Source organism: Notolepis coatsorum (assembly GCF_963971535.1).
Source record: "Notolepis coatsorum genome assembly, chromosome: 19".
NCBI lineage: Eukaryota > Metazoa > Chordata > Actinopteri > Aulopiformes > Paralepididae > Notolepis > Notolepis coatsorum.
The window spans coordinates 51,832,823-51,848,888 of NC_140183.1; the positions used below are offsets into that span (position 1 = coordinate 51,832,823).

A 16,066-nucleotide genomic window follows, 5' to 3' on the forward strand; every position below is an offset into this window, starting at 1 on the left:
TGTGATGAGAAGTATTTTAAATTGTAGCCTGTATTTGATCGGAAGCCAATGGAGGTCATGGAGGACAGGGGTGGTGTGATCAGAGCGACGGGTGGAGGTGAGCATGCGGGCAGCAGAGTTTTGGACATATTGGAGTTTATTGAGAATAGTGTTTGGTGAGCAGTAGAGGATGCTGTTACAGTAATCCAGTCTTGATGAAATGAATGCATGAACCAGTGTTTCAGCAGCGGAGAGTGATAGGGAGGGGCGGAGACGAGCAATGTTACGGAGGTGGTAGAAGGCCGTTTTGGTTATGTGGTTCACATGGGGGAGGAAAGAAAGGGTGGAGTCCAGGATGATGCCAAGGTTACGGAAGTGTGTGGAGGGGGTGACAATGGAACCATCAATATTTAGGGAGAAATCCTGGGTGTGGCTGGTGAGGGATTTTGGACCGATAATGTTGATTTCTGATTTATTGCAGTTTAGTTTGAGAAAGTAAAAATATATTGTCAATATTATTACAATATTGTTATTGAAACAGGAAGATATTACATTGATCACTTATCAGTGATCCAACTCAGTGCCATTCAATGTTTTCAATGTCAGGGACCAGCAAACATTTATATTTTTGGTAAACAATGCTATGTCCAGGGATGTACCGATACTAGTATTAGATATTGGGCTGATACCACACCAAAGTATCAGAGCATTTCCCCTATACTAAAATCCAATACCAAGACTTTTGTGTATATGCTTATATTAGATATCTCTATTGGAGTGAAAACGCATTAGATCTCAACCATTCTTATCCAGTGATCCAACACTGGTCTAAAGTCTGCACCATTCAGTAAGAGCCATAGATCCTATCAGTACTTCATATCGTCCTGTAGTTAAAGTTTAGGATTCCGCATCAAAATGCTTGCCTAGTATTACAACCTTCAGGGGCCGCTTGCATTGAAAATATAAAATATACTTACAAATATAGCGGCAATGATGGGGACCAAGGAAAAGGCGCTGTTTCAGAGAAGTAGAGAGCTTGATACAATTGACAGTGTTCAGAAGGAGGACTTGCTCACCCTGGGACTTGAACCCACAACCTCTGTATCCTCAGTGGAGGTGACTTACACTGTGAGCCATTGAGGACATGGTTTGTCACGCACGCACCTTCTCACATTTTGAGGGAACAAAATAGCATTTTGGCTATTTAAACACATGATGCTGCAACAGCGCCACCTATTGGCCAAATGGCACCAAATTTGTCATTGTCACTTAGACACCAGATGTCCACCATGTTTGGTTGCAATAGCACAAAGCGTTCAGGAGACTCCAACAGCATCAGTTTCAGTTAACCAGACCAGGGACCACTTCTACAACATCTCAGTTTCAGTTAACCAGACCAGGGACCACTTCTACAACATCTCAGTTTCAGTTAACCAGACCAGGGACCACTTCTACAACATCTGTTTCAGTTAACCAGACCAGGGACCACTCCAACAGCATCAGTTTCAGTTAACCAGACCAGGGACCACTTCTACAACATCTCAGTTTCAGTTAACCAGACCAGGGACCACTTCTACAACATCTCAGTTTCAGTTAACCAGACCAGGGACCACTTCTACAACATCAGTTTCAGTTAACCAGGGACCACTTCTACAACATCTGTTTCAGTTAACCAGGCCAGGGACCACTTCTACAACATCAGTTTCAGTTAACCAGACCAGGGACCACTTCTACAACATCAGTTTCAGTTAACCAGACCAGGGACCACTTCTACAACATCAGTTTCAGTTAACCAGGCCAGGGAACACTTCTACAACATCAGTTTCAGTTAACCAGGCCAGGGACCACTTCTACAACATCAGTTTCAGTTAACCAGGGACCACTTCTACAACATCTGTTTCAGTTAACCAGGCCAGGGACCACTTCTACAACATCTGTTTCAGTTAACCAGACCAGGGACCACTTCTACAACATCTCAGTTTCAGTTAACCAGACCAGGGACCACTTCTACAACATCTGTTTCAGTTAACCAGGCCAGGGACCACTTCTACAACATCTCAGTTTCAGTTAACCAGACCAGGGACCACTTCTACAACATCTGTTTCAGTTAACCAGGCCAGGGACCACTTCTACAACATCTCAGTTTCAGTTAACCAGACCAGGGACCACTTCTACAACATCAGTTTCAGTTAACCAGGCCAGGGACCACTTCAACAACATGTGAGTTTTGCCTTGCAGCCGACTACCAGCGCAGTCTGTCTGTCCCCGTGTCCATCCTGGTGGAGGACACCGACACCGACTCCTACTCAGACATGATTGACCTGTCCTGCTCCCTGGACCTCAGGAGGACCATGCCTGTACTCAAAGGAGTTGACATCGACGAGAGCCCGCCCACCACTGGCAGCTTCCTGCCGTGAGTCAGATCACCAGATCCTCATTTGCTGGGGGGGTGGTGTTGGTTATTAAATACTGTCATGATATGCCACATCCTGTTATTTAACAGGGATGGAGCTTAGCCCATCCCCCTCACACAATACAAGCACATAAACGTGATAAATTCAGAATCTGAATTGCTTTACATGCAAACTTTTATTGAATCTCTTAGATTGAGTGAATTACTCCCGTTTCCTTCATACAGATACAAAAATTAGAATGAATGAAACAAAACATTGTCAAGTAGCTAGCGGTGCTGTGGTCCTCTAGTTTGATGTGTGCTTGGTGGTCTGATTATGGCACTAGCACTGAGGTTAGGGGTTGGAGGCACTGTGAACATCCGTACTGCAGTGATTCTATTGTATAGTGCTTTGTGGAAAAGCTTGTAGAAATGCAGCCATTCATTCATTCAAGTAGCACAATAATTCATGGCTTACTTATTTATATACATGCTTAATTCTACAACTTTCATTGCTTTTGGCACCAGTATTGTTTTCATCTGGCACCTGTTGACTTAGAATATGTCTCCTTTACCGCCCCCTGCTGCTCAGGGTTCCATGTGACTCTCCGGGGGACATGAGCAGCCCGGCTATATCCGGGGAGAACATGGGTCTGTTTCTCCTGAGGAAGGACAGTGAGAGGAGAGCCACGCTGCACCGCGTCCTCACGGAGTACATCAACAGCGTGGTGTCCAACATCCAATACACTCAGGTAGAGAGAGGAACATCGTCGCTAAATATGATCTTCAATGGTGGTTTAACTATTTAAAGCCCTGATAAAATAATTCTGTTTGCCATATACATTTTGGCGAGTCTCATCTGAATGCAAGTTCATAGAATACAAAATCCAGGAAAGTCCACAAAATCAGGAAGTCTTCCATTGACTGGTAAAATTTGACAGGAAATGGTTATGAAATTGCACATTCTCTATTTATTTTATATTATGTTCCCATATATTTATGGGAAAGTGATGATTTATATTTTCTTTGAGACCTACAGGATTGGACTCAAATTACGTACATGTATCCCATTGTGTGCATGAGTATTCTGATAGAGAGCCCACCCCACTGGGGGGGGGGGGGGGGGGTCTTAGCTATGTTAGCAAGAAAGACTAAACTAATTCAAACTTGAAAAAGGAACTATTGTTCCAAACCCAAGCTACAAGTGACATTTTAGTAACATAGGATAGGAAATGTTAATTTGACATTTGTAAATTGTAAACAGAGGTATAATAGTTTAAATTGTACCCATTAAGCCATTTTCAAAGGGGCCCCTTGACTTCTCACCTCAAGATATCTGAATGACACCTACCTAAGAGTCTCCTTTTTACACCTGTTCCGACTTTATTTATTTTTTTATCACATTTTTTTTTTCAAACAACAAACACAATATTGACATCAACAATAATAATAATAATAATAATAATAATAATAATAATAATAATAATAATAATAATAATAATAATAATAATAATAATAATAATAATAATAATAATAATAATAATAATAATAATAATAATAATGATGACAAGACAATACAAATAATAAATACAGACTTAAAACTTGAGTAATAATTTCAAAATACAAAAAAACAAATACAAAATATAAAATATAGGATATAGAGTACAAAATAAAAAGACTATAAACAACACAAAATACATTAGACATTAGGGGGTGGCTGGGTAGCGCAGTGGAGAATGCACTCGCCTACCACCTCAGAGACTCTGGGATCGAATCCAGCTGTCAGCGGTACCTCCGGCTTGGTCAGTCGTCCCTACTAACACAATTGGCAGTGTTAGCAGGTGGGAAGCCGGCAGGGTATGTGTCCTGGTCGTTGTAAACTGCGGTTCCTACTGGTCGGTCGGGGCACCTGTTCATCAGGGAGGGGATCGGGGGGAAATAGCGTGAACCTCCGCATGCGTTACATTCCCCCAGTGAGAGTCCTCGCTGTCAGGTGAAAAGAAGCGCCTGGCCGACTCCACAGGTATCGAGGAGGCATGTGGTAGTTCTACACCCTCTCTAGGCCGACAGTGGGGCAATGCGCGCAACGACCAGGAAGGGAATTGGCATAACGACTAAATTGGGATGGGAGCAAAAGTACAGAAAAAGTGAGAAAAAAAAACAAAAGACATTAGACATTTCACAATTCCTCCCCCAATCCTCTGTGACTCTAAATGACTCTTGTGGATCCAACGAGCCCAACTGTGTTCATGAATGAATGAATGAATGAATGAATGAATGAATGAATGAAAACTTTATTTAACAGATTGCAGAATGGGTACAATACAGTATGGCTCAATACACACAATTGTTAAGGGGATGCAGACCAGAGAAAGATGTTTGTCTTGTTTACATCAGGGTCCCCCATTTGGATGTGTGATGATGTTGGTCGCCATAGTAGCCATTTCAGTGAAGTGAGACTTATTGTCACCTCTAGCATAATCACAGCCTCATGAAACTTTACAACCACAAACTAGAGACCTAGTGGGCATTCAGTGGCTGTGTGGCTTTCCTAGGTTTATTAAATTATGTTTCTGAGCCATTTTCAGAACAGAATTTCATCCAATCGACGAAAAAAGCTATTCTTGCAGAGATTTCCAGATGTCAAAAGTTTTTGATACCAAATCACAGCAAGCATTTTTCTATGGTGTGCCTCAAGGTCTTGATGTCCTAATGTGGTATTTTGGAGGGATTATTGACCATGTTTATCAATTCTTAACACTTTCAGTGCCGGCCATTAGACGCAGCCCTCTGTAGCAACGCCACCGCTAGATAGATAGGAATCCGTCACCTTGTTTGTAGAGCTATAACTATATTCTATATTATAGCTATGGATACAATACTATGGTCATTTGCCAGTGACTTTCTTCCAGTCAAGATGCAAGAAAGAGAAATTCGGTCTGGGGTAATTCCTGAAATGCTGAGGAATAGCTTTATAGCCGTATTATACTATAACCATTGTCGTTTCTTGCCTGGACCCGCTATTATTCTCAAATCAAATCTATATCATAGGTATTATGTTTCATCATGAATGCATGAAGGGGGGGGGGGGGGGGGGTCGTTTTTTGATGCTTTGATCACCACCAATGGCATACGTTGTGGACTAACATTACAGACACATGTTCAGATCGAGCTGAAGACATGCTTGGATCAACGCAAGATTGATATCATATAGCCCTTACCTTGACTAGGATGTACCCCAAAAAGAATATTCCAATTATCTGATCGCGATTCCAAGTAGTGATGTCCATCGTGTCGCCAACATAATCCACCAACCAATTAATATACATCTACAAATGGATTCACCCTACCCAACAATACAACCCCTGGGAAGACATTGAGAAGGACGTGTGCATGGAAATCTCACCACAAGATCTGCCATTCTTTAGCACAAGCATAAAACATCACTCTTGTTTTAGGAATACAGTCATTTCCACAACTCTGACAGCCTGGTGGAAAGCCAACAAAATCACTGGTAACACACTAACCCCCTGTAAATACACACCAATCTGGCACAACCCTGACTTTCAACTCGGCAAATCACCCATATACTTCCCAGCTTGGAAACAAAAAGGCATTACTCATCTTCACCACATCTTCACAGACAACAAACAGCCTAATCACTTATCAAGATTTGACTGAAGGATACGGCATTGGGACAGACCAACACTTCCAATTTCTACAGCTGAAATCAATTTTGAAATAAAAAATTAACACTACACAGAATGATCTTGGACCACCTCCAATTATATTAGCAATGAATAAAATAACATCACAGAAGAAAATATTTTCAAAAATATACAAAATACTGGCAAGCGCAGACACTACATTCCATCTCCCCTTCACAAAATGGGAACAGGACTTGGCTTTCTCTCCCAATGCCGTATCCTGGGAACAAATTTGCACCAACACATTCACAATGACTAACAACACTAACCTTCAATTAATCCAATATAAGGTGTTACACAGAGTACATATCACACAGCACAGGATGTTTCAAATGGGATTTGCAAGCACAGATGTATGCTCCCATTGCACCCTCAACACCCCAGACAACTATTTCCATGCCACCTGGCTCTGCCCACCTGTTCAAGACTTCTGGAATTCCGTCATCAATACACTATCCCGGGTCATGAGCTGCAGCATTCCTCTCTCCCCCTCCCTCTGCCTACTTGGGGATACTACTGCTATCAATTTATTAGTCCAGAACACCAAACCCCTACTCGTTTCTCTAGCTGTTGCCAAGAAAACTATCCTCTTAAACTGGAAGACAAGAAAAAATGTGAATACTGGGCAATGGTTGGGCCTTCTCTCAAATTACATATCACAGGAAACAATCTCAACCGTGGATCACATCGAAGTCTCACAATTTAATAACATCTGGGAATTGCTTGTGGATAATCTAGGCTCCTAATCATAGGAGATTGACCTGTGAGCCATCCACTCCATAACCCACCCTTCTCTCAATCCCCCTCCTCACCCGCTACTTTACTCACTCCCCTCTCTGCCCCCCCCCTTTCCCTTGTCATGTGTATTCGTTGTTGTCCTTCATTGTCTTTAGTTGTAATTTGTTTGTCAATGTCTAGTCTGAGTTCCCCCCCTTCGAGAGGGCAATGAACTACACTTTTAATTAAATTTTGTACTGTAAACAGTTAAAACGTATAATAAATAATAAAGTTGTCCCCCGAAGAGGGGGGGGGGGGGGGGGTGGATGGAGTGCCCTCAAAAAGGGCAGGGAAAAAAGCTAAAAAAAATAAAAATAAAACATAATCCACCACACATCATGCGTCGGGAGCATTTGATTTTTCTCAATCCAACCGTTATAACCGCTGAGCTTAAAAAAAAAAAAAAAAAAACAGCCCGGACCCATTAGATCATAGGTGTCAAACTCACGGCCTGCGGGCCAAATGCGGCCCGCCACGTCATTTGATGTGGCCCCCCAAGAGCTCAGGTAAAAAAAAATATATACTTTTTTTTTTTACATTAATATTGGGTTAAAACATAGCAGTGTTAAAATAATTGTGGGTTAATGCGTTAATAAAGCTTTAACTTTGACATCCTTAGTTATTACACATTCTTACACATACATGTATGTTGAACATCTGAGGTATTGATGAAGTAACAAAGGAAAAAAGCCAAAAGCACTTACTCCTCAGACATTCTTTGACAATTTTACAGCCCAAAATACAAAAAAGATCCACGCGGAATAGGTAACAAAGGGTTGAAGAAATATTGTCTGAACTGTCAGATGCAAACTGGCTGTGTGAGATAATCGAGCATCTCGCTCAATTGAATAAGAAGCTGTAGGGACGCAAACAAGTCCCACCCAAAACTTGACCAATATAGTTGTGAACTGAGACAACCCTTATTTTGTTATTTTTGAGTACAGTTACAGTTGTGTGTTCATGCAGACACATAATAGCAATTTCATTACGAATTGAAAATGGGGGACCCTGATGTAAACAAGTCGAAAGTCTTTCTCTGGTCTGCATCCCCTTAACAATTGTGTGTATTGAGCTGTACTGTACTGTACCCATTCTGCAATCTGTTAATTAAAGTTAATTAAACTATCTTCCATTAGTTGGATGTATGGCCTCTGCAAGGTTGTGTGCAGCCATTTGTTTTTGTAACATCTGCTACATCTGTCCCACGTGTTCTTTGCAGCTCACAGTTGTTAGTTCTGCCCCTCTTGACATGTGACAAAAAGGTTTTGAACAAACTTAATGTCATAGCTTGTATTTGATGATATTCTTCTTTGTTATTTACTTGAATGGTTTGATCATTGATTGATGGAGTAATATGGGGTTCTGATAAACTAAAATTATTTGTTAAAATAACATAAGCTAACATATATTTTTACATTTATGCAAATGCATATGCAATATGTATAACTTGAATACCGTAATTCCTCTAATAGTAACCCCGGCTTGTATTTGTTTCAACTGTAGCGGGTACCAGGCTTGTATTAGGAGGAGGCCTGTATAAGAGGGAGGCCTATATTTCAAATGTTCAAACGGATCATAATGAATAAATCAACATTTTGTGTCAGTTTGAACCCAGTAAAATGTACTGGGTTCATTTATTGAAACCAAGTACTGTATGAAATAGTAAACAGTGCAATTACAGGTGGTCACTGGTCATTTCAACGTTTTCAAAGTGAAATCAAGTAACTAGCTCAGTATGCAGCTCAGTATATTAGTAACCCGGCTTGTATTAGGAGGCCGGCTTATAATTGCTTAGCTCAAGAGCGCACCCGGCCATTAATAGAGACCCGGCTTGTATTTGAGACCCGGTTACTATTAGAGGAATTACGGTAAGTAATAAATACAGAAACAACATGTTTAACAATATGTAAATGTGTAGCTACATTTATTTTACATTACATTAACATTTATACAGTCTTTGGCCCTTTGAGGGCAACCATAATGCTGATGTGGCCCTCTGTGAAAATGAGTTTGACACCCCTGCATTAGATCGACCCACAGGCCAGGATACAAGGTTTCACAGGGTGCTCAATACCGCCGTCTAGCTGGATGCGGCCGGTATTGCACCTTGGCGACCTCAGACTCATTCCATATGGTAACAACAGGCTTCCTGGGTGGATAATGAATAAAAATATCATGGGGAAAAAAAAGGAAAAACTACCCAGAAACGCCCAGAAAAGTAGTTTTTGGCACTCGGGCAGTTAAGTGGTCAAAAATAGTTATGTGCACCAAATCAATGTAACAAATGGTATCAACCCAAAGATAGCTGGAACAAATTATGAGACATAATTGAGCATGGCAATGGCTATCATTAGGCATAGATATAATGTCCCAAGCCTCTATACACTCAGAATGTTCATGCTTTTAATAGGAGAGATTCAAAACATTATGTTTATTGCATATTAATAGACTATAAAATATTAACAGACAGTGTTGAGCTGTATCGATTCCTTAGGGTCCCTGCTTTCCAATGATGTATGGGTACTATTGCTGACTTTGACCCTGAGCTTGAACTTGAGCTTTGAACCACCTTGAATGGATTAAGGGGTTAATACATGTTTCCATTCCACACCTCTCTCCTGATAACAAGGAGCATATTGTTGATGTGATTATGCTCCTTGCCACTGCACAAATTACCTTCTGTATTTATATTTGAATTATATGTTTTTTGTTTAATGCCCTGTTTTATGTTGAAACTTGTTGTGTGGCGTGTTGGTCAGGACTCCCTGGAAGAAGAGATCTTGTATCTCAATGGGACATTCCTGGATAAATAAAGGATAAATAAAATAAAAATTTAAGAAATGAAGCCAGTGATTTGTGTATAGAAACGTAATAGATGTTGCTGAGCTGAATAGCTGCATTCACCTACAAATGCTGTAGTTTATCATAAATGTTCTGTGTCGTCAACCTTGATATTAAAAATGTTATGCAGGTGGGCCCAAGAAAACCGAACAGCAGCAACCGTTACCCATCAATACATGTATTGCATTTGTATGATATATTATTTTCATGCACTCCAATGTTCTACAATGTGACAACTCCCCCAGTCCTGATGTGTGACTGAGCCATCAGTCCTGTTGTGTTTTCTTTACCTGACCTGGCATCAGAATGTATCATTCTAACTAATGTCAGCTAAATATATTCATGATAAAATCCTAATGTATCATCTTTAACTATGAGAATATACAAACAGACAAAAAAAATATCCCATTATTCAACTTGCATATTCCATAGCTTCCATATGAACTTCCTCTATGAAGAAGGCAGTGTTAGACTACCTTTATAAACAATGCAATATTTGATTTTATTAAGCGTCATGCACCAAAGGTTCCCGGCCCACATGGACTTACAAGACATTACAGTACATATATAATCCATGTTGTACAGCATAAAAATCAACACCAGTATAAGAATTCTATTTCACACATTTGAAGTATTCTGTCTTTACAAATGAAATTGGCCACAAAGAATGTACAGTACCTTTCCTTTTTACTAAAGAGTACACTTAAGTAAACTTAAAATTATCTTCCACCTCTGGGTTACCATTGAATCTACCTGTTTATATATGGCTAATGTAATGTAATGTACCTGAACGTAATTGTGCACAAAAGGATCTTTGACCTTTGGACAGATTTTGCACAACATATGGTTCTGTGCTATAGCTTCAGAAGGTTCTGTATGCTGCAGCTTATGTTAGTCTGACGTTTCTTTCTCACTCTCTTCAAATCAGGGCGAAGGGTCATCACTCACTGCAGAGCATATCTCAGAGCTGATTGGCTGTTTACGGGAGAACATCCACTCCCCAGACAGGAAGCGGCTGACCAGTAGCCTCCTGAACCTGCGATCCTCTCTGCTCGCTGCTGCAATACCCCTCAGTGGCCTGCAGGCAGTGCTCTTCAGCTTCCAGGATGCGGTAGGTTACTGCAATGTCGACATCGATTTTTTTTTACTGGAGATTACCAACAGTCTACTCTCTAGGCTCTAATCTAAGCTTTGTATCAAATATTTGATACACTACCAAGGCATGGAAGAAATATATTTTTCTTAAAGTGATATTAGTGTGATGATTTCTTTCAAGGAAATAGTCAGTAGGGGGGCATGCCACCCATTTAAAAAATGCACATAATGATGTTCCTGTGCCCCAGGACAGGTCAGGCCATGTTGGTGAACATACACCACTTGCTCCTGGAGATAGAAATCTGGAGATAAAACCCCTGAATTGGTGAGGCCACCTGGACTTATACCCATGTGAGGTTAGCTTTTTATGATGAGAGAATAGTGCATACAGTATGCACAAGACTGAACTGTCCTGGGGCACAGGAACAATATGTGAATTCCCCTTTAATTACACCTCCCTCTTCCCACCTGTTCATCTTTCTATTCAGTACAACTTCTGCCCTGGTTCACTGCTGCTAAAACATTCATGTACATAGTATTACATGTTCATAGTCTGCTGTCTTATCGTGTTAAATGTCCATATGTATAGTCTGCTGTCTGTCTTGCAGGCCTGTGAGGTCCCACTGCTGCCTTGGCACTAGGGATGGGAATCACCAGAGGCCCCGCGATATGATAGTAGTACACGCTACTATAATATCGCGATATTGCGATTTATTATCTTTTTTCAACTGCAAATGATGTCCCCAATGGAAAACGTTGCAATAAAAATATTATATATATATATCTGTTTTATGTTTTATCTAATAAGATACAGTTTTCAGTCTGTTCACCTCATTCCAATAATTTCTCTTGCAGCAAAATGGAATTGTCAAGCAAAAATAAATACATATATACGTATATATATATGTATTCTTTTTTTTTGTCATCAGTGTATCGCTATAATATCTGCACGCAAAATATTGCAATATATTGCTTTACCGATTTTGCACCATGTGTGTTAGTATGTGTACTGTGAAACTAAGTTGTGTAACCATTCACCAACATCAACGTCACCAAGACAAATTCCTGTACTCAACTGGTGTGTGTGTGTGTGTGTGTGTGTGTGTGTGTGTGTGTGTGTGTGTGTGTGTGTGTGTGTGTGTGTGTGTGTGTGTGTGTGTGTGTGTGTGTGTGTGTGTGTGTGTGTGTGTGTGTGTGTGTGTGTGTGTGTGTGTGTGTGTGTGTGTGTGTGTGTGTGTGTGTGTGTGTGTGTGTAAGAAGGTGTTGAGGCAGCAGCAGGTGAAGCCTCACTGGATGTTTGCTCTGGACAACCTGCTGACACAGGCGGTGCAGGCGCCCTCACCGTCCTCCTGCCAGGTAGTAGTACCGCTGGCCCCACGCCGCACTCCACCGCCTGTCATTTCACTCACTTGGACACAATCGTACAGATCATACTATGGCCAACTGATGAGACACACCATTCCAACATATTCACATCACACGTCCCGCCACGAGCCCCCATCTCGTCTTCTCCTCCATCTCTCTGTTTCATTATTTCTACCCCCCCCCCCCCACCCTCTCTCCGTTTGTCAGAGCTGAAACTCCAGCTGCAGTCGTCCTTCGAAGGGGAGGACGGTTTGTCTGAGAAGGAGCAGTGTATAGGAGCAGAGCATCCTCCTGTATTCCCCCCCGCTGACCAGGTGGTGGCGCCAGCAGATACTGAACTGACAGAAACTAAAAATGAGTCTCCGGCTCCGACTCCAGCCACGGCCGGCCCCAGTGTCCCCGCAGACCTCAGCTGTGTCCTCACCAACTGCCCTCTCAGCCAGGAAATGAAGCACATGCGCGTGGAGACCCGGAGGTAGCGTTTAACCACCTTGTAAACAACTCGTCGGTTGTTAAGGTCATACTCTATCTTTTTTAGTTGCAAAGCAATTTTTCTTGATGGCAAATTGGTTATTTCCTGGAATATACTAAGTGTATCTCCATAGTGAGCACTTAAATAGGTCCTTCGACACAGTTGCATTTTGGGAAACATCATTTTACATATTTGTAAATTGTATTGATTATTCCACTAGTCGACAGAATCTGCACCACAGGATTTGTTTTGTGGAGGAATAGCCCTAATGTATCCCCATGGATCATTTGTGTAATGCTACGTCTCCTTTCATTAACCATATTCACACAGCAGCCAGAACAGGGTGGAAAGGAACCCAACCTGAGCATGACATAAGAGCAAAACAGCCGCTGTGTGAATATGGTCAATGGCTGCATAGTAGCTTATATGTATTGTGGAAGTGAAACACAACACCACACCAGGTACTAAGAGTAATCAAGACCATACTGTCACCAGTGATGGATAATATATTGATGTTAGGGCAAAGCAATATGTGAAAAGAATCAAATATCATGATATTGAAAAAGCCTTTTGTCAATATTGATATATATGATGATATCTAGTTATCTACTATGAAAAATCATGTTAGTTACCCAATTGATTTTCATCATATCGGACTGCATGGTTATCCGACATGTGATACAATATCAAACTGAATATTTTTCATATATTTTCTCAAATGTTTCATAGATAATTTTATGGGAAATCTCTATTGTCTTCCTCATTTATTTACGCAAAAACATATACATGTATAAAGACAAGACCATGATATGATAACAGATTCAAGATACACTATTGATATTGGTGAAGTGCCCTGCCCTGACTGATTCATACTGAGTAATGATGACTGTGCGGTGTGTTCCAGACTGCTGAGTCAGCTAAGTGAAAAGGAGAGGGAGTACCAGGAGCTGTTAAGGAACTCAGTCCAGAGGAAACAGGAACAGATCGACTTGTTGAGGAAAGCCTCCATCGCTTCAGGTAATGGTTTCAACCCAACCATCCGTCAAATCCATCCAACAGCCCTGTAATTTTATCCTTGTTATAGGGTCATTATCACCAAACCTCCAGGCAAGAATCAAATGCGCCTACTCGATTTAGAAATATATTACTCTGCGTCTGTCGCTACCACAGCTTGATCTGGGGTATAGTAGCAGGAAACACAGGTCAGTGAATGTTAATGGGATCACAGGTAACGAAAGCTGTGGCAAGCGCCTCGGGGGCTGGATACAGTCTAATCTAACAGTAGGGTAGATCTCAGCTTTTTGTCCTTTCATCTCCACAACCTGCTCGTGGAAGAGGCCGATCCCTTCCGAAAGGCTGGGGGTGTTAATCACTGGTTTATTAACCCTCTCCTCTAACCAGTCCTCGCCACACCTTAGCTTCAAGCTTTCTGCTCGACTGGTTTCTGTCTGAGGCGAGGTGGACCGCTGCAGCTCATCACTGCGGCTAATGTGTTCCAACCTGATTTGTCGGTTTAGGATAATGATTAGAATCCTAAATAGAATAGAATAGAATAGAATAGAAATACTTTATTCATGCAGAGGGAAATTTGGCACTACAGATCGCTCACAGTAAACAGTAAACAGTAAACATGTAGGTAGTCAAAAATAAAAGTCACGAATAACAATAAAAATAAGACTAATAATAAAATACGGTCCGGGATATACATTTCCTATGTTATATATATACATTCTAATATCAAATATACAGTCAAAATATACAGTAAGTGTACAGTAAAAAGTGTGGAATTGTACTAAAGAAACCTTCTAACTGTTTTGTTGGATAACAATTAACATATGTTATATTATCATACTGGCCATCGCGTCTCGCTCTTCGCCATTATGAGATATCTCTTATCTCCTAGCACCTACTGTGCTCACAAACAAACAATTGCACTCACATGCACGTGACCAGGCCACGCCCCCGCGTCCTTCTATATGACGCCGGACATGGTCACACTCTACCTTCCACACTACAGAAGGTTAACCCTTTCACTACCACACTACAGACGGTCCGTCTGTACTACCGTCTGTAGTGTGGTAGTGAAAGGTTAACGTAAGGTTATGTATATAACCTAGTTATATGAGTACTGGCTAAGCGTCCCGCTCTTAAGCCTATCGAGATATACCTCATCTCATGTACCTATTGTACTCCATCAACGGAAAAAAACAAGTACACCTACACCTGCCGGGTCCCGCCCCTATGGAGGCGTAGCCTATAAGACAGTAGGCATGGTCACCAAACACTCTTCCTCGCCAAAAATCCCGTTTCCAGTAAAAGATCCCTCAAAAGGGAACTCGGGGCCGCTTAAGAGCGGGACGCTTAGCCAGTACTCATATAACTAGGTTATATACATAACCTTACGTTATATTATCGTACTTGGCCATCGCGTCCCGCTCTTAAGCCTATCGAGATATGGGTTAGAGCGGACGCGAGGCCCGACAGATGCACCCCCTGAGGACCCGTAAGCCCACATCAAGGGGTTTGGGGAGCCCCGTCACCCCATCCTTCCTAATGAAGGGGGGGCGCAGTCAACTCCACCTGAGTGCGAGCAAGAGGAAACTAGAACCCCTTGAACACACAGCACAGGCGGAACCACGTGTGACCTAACACACTGTGGCCCATACCCACACACTCCTGCTACCCTACCAAAGGACGGGAAGCAGGAAAGGCCACAGACCCCAGAACCGCCTGGGAGACAGAACCCCCGGTCATGTCCATGAGGTAAAACCTTACAAAGGGGCCCAGGGAGGATCATGAAGCTGCAGCACAGATGTCCTCCACCGAGGCCCCACCCAGCAGAGCGTCAGAGGCAGCCACCCCACGAGTGGAGTGCGCCCTGACGCCCCCAGGGGGATCCAGCCCGGCCAACGTGTAGCAGAGGGCAATGCCCTCGCACAACCAATGGGACAGGCGTTGTTCGATAGTGCCTTACCGGCATGAGAACCACCGTGACAGACAAAAAGCTGATCGGTGACCCCGAGGTCCTGAGTACGGCTGAGGTAATTCCCAAAGCACGGACCGGACATGACAGGTGAAGGCCCGCATCTAACTCACTAGCGTAAGGAGGCGGATGAAACGCCTGAACCACAATATCCCTGGAGCGGAAGAACTCCGGATATTTACAGGCACGAAGGCAGGATTAGGCCGCAGAGTGGCACCGCAATCGGAACGAAAGACAGGCACTCTGCCGTACCGAGAGAGCACAAAGCACACCCACGCGTTCAGCGGAGGTGACGGCCAGCAAGAACGCGGTCTTGAACGACAGCTGTTCCAACAGCGCTTGCTCAAGAGGCTCAAACGGGGCCAAGGACAACCACCGAGGACCAATTGAAGATCCCAACTCGGAGCCAAAGAGCGTTGCACCGGCTTAACGCGTCGAGCGCCAAGCAGGAAACG

General features: G+C 42.4%; 1 protein-coding gene across 1 annotated transcript in view; it reads left to right on the plus strand.

Annotated features, from left to right (window-relative positions):
* LOC311246499 (mitogen-activated protein kinase kinase kinase 5) overlaps positions 1–16,066 on the plus strand; it is a 63,384-nt gene that overhangs the window by 37,299 nt on the left and 10,019 nt on the right. Inside the window, 7 exon segments of the mRNA XM_084336649.1 lie at positions 2,218–2,392; positions 2,964–3,123; positions 10,625–10,807; positions 12,052–12,121; positions 12,124–12,147; positions 12,364–12,631; positions 13,533–13,645. Coding sequence (XP_084192775.1) covers positions 2,218–2,392; positions 2,964–3,123; positions 10,625–10,807; positions 12,052–12,121; positions 12,124–12,147; positions 12,364–12,631; positions 13,533–13,645 — 993 coding nt within the window.